This window comes from Egretta garzetta, unplaced genomic scaffold, assembly GCF_000687185.1.
Source record: "Egretta garzetta isolate BGI_Z169 unplaced genomic scaffold, ASM68718v1 scaffold41, whole genome shotgun sequence".
NCBI classification, from domain to species: Eukaryota; Metazoa; Chordata; class Aves; order Pelecaniformes; family Ardeidae; genus Egretta; species Egretta garzetta.
Genome location: NW_009258755.1, coordinates 2,310,667 through 2,314,905, shown reverse-complemented (window position 1 = coordinate 2,314,905; position 4,239 = coordinate 2,310,667). Strand labels below are relative to the sequence as shown.

The window sequence follows — 4,239 nt, the reverse complement described above, 5'->3', positions numbered from 1 at the left end:
CGCGGCGGGGCCGGGAAGCGCCGCCGGTCCTTCCCCCCGCGGTCGCTGTGTTTTCCGGGGTCAAGCGTCCCTGCCCGGGGCGGCCGCCAGCCCGGGCCCTCCTGCTCAGAAAACCCGGAGGATGAACAGCGAGGCGAGCGTCGAGCTTAAAACCGGTTTTAGCACAGGCGGCCGGCCCGCGTGGCCTTTTCCCCAGGCTGCGGGCTGCGGCGTCTGCGAGGCAACTAGGTAGCCTGCAATGAAAAGCCCCTGGGCTGGGAAGAGGGTCCCGCGTAGCCTCCGTCTTCCACGGAGAATGCAGAAGGCACGGCCATGGAAAAGAAACCACACTTCGTTAGGCGGGAGTTTCCTCCCAGGGAGGTGTCGTCCCTCTCCTTGGCGTTACTGCTCGCCACCGTCCTGCTCCTTAATGCCCTCCTCTACCTGTACCTCAACAAGTTTTACATCTCTTCTGGACGCGCCGAAGTGGACCCCAGCCTCTGCCCTTTCGGGTACTTCAAATTGGGAACGGTGAAGAATTGTTCCCCCTGGCTCTCCTGCGAAGCCATAAATAGAGAGGTCAGGAAACTCAAGTGTGTCGGTGAAGGCGCTGTGAAAAAGGTGAGTTTGGTTTTCCTTTCTTCTGGCCTGTGGATAAAGAGCTTTCAGTGTTTGCTGGCTAATTAATGCCCACACTGCTGTTATGATTATCCTCGCAGCAGCTAATTACTGTAGACATCCAGGGGCATGCGGCTACTAATAAGATGCAGAGAACAGGTAGTAGAGCGTGACTGGAGCTCTGGGCCACCTCCCTGACACCGAACGACATCCAGCTACACAAGAAAAATCAGAGATCTGTGAAGCGCTTGTGGGGCATGGTGCAATCGTGGCAGAGTAAGACTGCCTGGTTGGGTGGTGGTATGAAATAATTTAATTCATCTGCATTGCCCATTCCAAAGAAAACTTGGGAAATCGTGATGCAATTACGATGTCGGTGAAGGCTTGCTGTGACAGGTACATGTCCCTTCCTAAAGGCTTGACTGTGCCTGGTGACTGTAATTTGCAGCTGTGACTAAACAGTCACTGGGAGGTCAGCGGCAGCTGGCAACAGTCAGGGGAAGAAGGTTCTCCATGTGTCTTACATGTCTCTCGTGTGTTCTCAGGTCTTCCTTTCCGAGTGGAAGGAAAACAAAGTGGTCCTTTCACAGCTCACCAACTCAGAGCTGAAGGAGGACTTTCTCCATGGACTGAAGATGCTGAAAGCACTTCAAAGCAAGCACGTTGTCCGGCTGCTTGGCTACTGTGAGCAGCAGTTCACAATCCTCACCGAGTACCACCCTCTAGGCTCCCTGAGGCGCCTGAACGAAACTCTCCACATCCCCAAGTACAAGGGCATGAACACCTGGCATCGCAGGTTGATGCTTGCTATAGACTACGTGAGCATCATTCGGTACCTGCACAGCAGCCCTCTGGGCACCTTAGTGATGTGCGACTCGAATGACCTGGACAAGGTCCTCTCTCAGTATCTCCTAACAAGTGACTTTCACATCCTGGTGAATGATTTGGACGCTTTGCCTCTTGTGAACAGGAGCACCGGCAAGCTGGTGAAGTGCGGTCATCGGGAGCTCCGGGGCGAGTTTGTAGCTCCTGAGCAGCGCTGGCCCTATGGAGAAGAGGTGCCGTTCGAGGATGACCTCATGCCCCCATATGATGAGAAAACAGACATCTGGAAAATCCCAGATGTCTCAAATTTTTTCTTGGGCCACGTTGAAGGAAGTGACATTGTGCGACTGCATTTGTTTGACATACATGCAGCGTGTAAGAAGAAGGACCCGGCTGAAAGACCTTCTGCCCAAGAGGTCTTAGACACCTACAGGAAAGTTTTAACTCTGCTTATTCGGGAGGCAGCCATGCCTGGTACTAGGGAAATGTTATAGTGAATCATGAGACAAAAGAACGTACTGAAGTTGACGTCCTTCCTATTTATTTAGCTTGCCTGAAGGGCAAAATCTCTGTCCCCAAAACTGAGAAGATAAGAACAACCAAACCTCTACCTTTTGATTTAAAAAAAAAAATAAATCCACCCAATGCTGGAGCTGTGCAAGCTTCCCATTGGCATGTTTAGTCTATCATGGAAGAGGAGGAGGGAGAGAAATGAAGTTGTGTGGGTGCAGGGGGAGATTTGTCCCTCAAGAAATAATAAACTTTCTTTTGCAACATTTACACAAAAACTCTCTTAAAAAAACTTAGAAAAAGAGTTAAAAAAAAAAATACTGGCCCACTTAAACTGGTTGGCAGAGGACTGGAGAGCAGAGAGCGCAGCATGTCCCCCACAAGCTTTGTGCGGATTCCTGTGGCTTTGGCCCATGTCTTATCTACAAAGTCATTGCCCACGTCCCCATGGAGTAAAAGCAGTGGGTGAACACTGATGCCAGAGCCCCAGCAGCACTCTCTCCCTGATGGATGGGGAATAGGTTGGTTTTGGAGCTGTACGGTCATTGCTGTGTGGGCCCCGTATCCCACACCAGCAAGCATGCAGCCACTTTGTAAGCAAGCAGATGATGCAGATTCCGAAGAGATTCCTTACAGACACATACATGCTCTTGGTTTTTAAGCCTTTGTCCCTTAGTGTTCTCAGATGGGCTCAGATGAAGCTGTAGAACAGGAGTCTCTTGCTCTTTTTTTAATCCACAGATATTCTGAGCACTTTGGAAGAGAGCTGAAGCATATCTTCTTTTTTCATTCACTTATCCTTGCTGAGTGTCATCATGACTCGATGGAAGGGGGGAGAACAAGGAACTGAAAGAGAATGTGACTTCCTTCCACAGCAATGAGCATTAAACGAGAGCTTTGGAAAATAAAAGCCCTTTATTCAGAGCATACAGCTCTACTGGGTCTGAATTCAAAGCCCACTAAGCATAAAGAAAGGCTGCTTTTTTGTTCAGTGTGTTTAGAAGAAAGCTTTTGGTACCTACGTGGATGTTACAGCCTTGTACCTAAAGCTGGAGAGGAAGAATAACGATGCCTTAATCCAGCAGTAGGCTGGGTTTGGTGGGATTGGGATGTACTTATTCTCTTGGTGAAAAAACAGGAGTAGTATGAATGAAACACATTGAGTCTACCATTAGGTGCCTGGGGACTTTCTGTTTTGCTGACTACCTCTCTGAAAGACCTAAGGGCCTGAGACAACTTTCTTGTTTTGACTTGAGAGGTGATTTGTAAGCAGAGAAGTACATGGTCCTTTCTGCTGAGGAGTTTGGTTCTGTTCTTTGCTGTGCCGATACTCCTCTTCATCTAAACAAGACGTGTTATCACTGCACTGAGAACATGCGGTCAGTTTGAATACATAATGTTCAAACGCACGTGTATTCTACTGCTACCAAAATTTTATTATAAATGGGAAAACTTCCCTGCAAATTACTAAATTCATACTTGATTGCATACAACACCAGCAGGAGCCCTTTAAAGGCTGTTCATTGTGGCTTTCCTTTCCCTTTGGGTGGTCTATTTTCTTAAATGAGCTAATTTTTGGAATTTTTCACTTGTGTAGTCCTTCCTGGCAGCTTTCCTGCTCAGGTTGTCAGGAAGCAAAGCTCAGAAGTCAGGGTCTCCAAAAGAGAACAATGATTTTGGATGCTTAGTGTTTGTTTTGGACTTTGACTCAAGACACCTTAAAGAAGCCTGGGGAAAAAGAATGCTCTCTCTGTTGTATCATCCAGCCCATGAAGTCCTGAGTTGTTATTATTAGGCTTAGAGTTCTACAGTTCCAGCATGAATCCAGGATGTGCAACAGCTGGAAGAGCATCCTGTTACAGATCCTCAAAGCTAGGAATCAAGCTTTGAAGGGCCAAGAGTCAAATCTTTTGCATGTGTCCCCAGCAATAACTCATTACCTCTTGTTAGCCATCATGTATACTTGAAAGAAAAATCAGCATCTGATGGCTGTGAAGTAAACGTACCATGCGTTTTTTGTGAGAGTAGCAAGGACAGAAAGGAAGAACCTGCCAAGCTTCTTATGCTGGTCTCTCTCAGTTAAGACAAGCTTCTTGGATTCTTGCTCTGTTGTGTACAGTTGCGCCTTGCAAACGCCCGTAGTAATTTCACAGAGTGAAAAACAAATGAGGACAAATTCTGGTTCTGAATAATTAACTTGCCATGGAGATGTCTCTCTGTTCCTGGATGAAATAGTTACAATTCTTTTAAGAAAAGGTGTCTCCCTAAATATTCACCCTGAGCACTGGGTCCTCTGCATGTCTCCTC

The 4,239-nt window shown here is 47.6% G+C and overlaps 1 protein-coding gene across 1 annotated transcript; it reads left to right on the top strand.

Annotated features, from left to right (window-relative positions):
• Window positions 1-33: 33 nt before the first annotated feature.
• On the top strand, window positions 34-4,215 carry POMK (protein O-mannose kinase). The gene is made up of 2 exons (XM_009649200.2): window positions 34-600; window positions 1,143-4,215. The coding sequence occupies exons 1-2, from the start codon at window positions 313-315 to the stop codon at window positions 1,914-1,916; spliced, it is 1,062 nt and encodes a 353-aa protein (XP_009647495.1). The 5' UTR covers window positions 34-312; the 3' UTR covers window positions 1,917-4,215.
• Window positions 4,216-4,239: the final 24 nt, after the last annotated feature.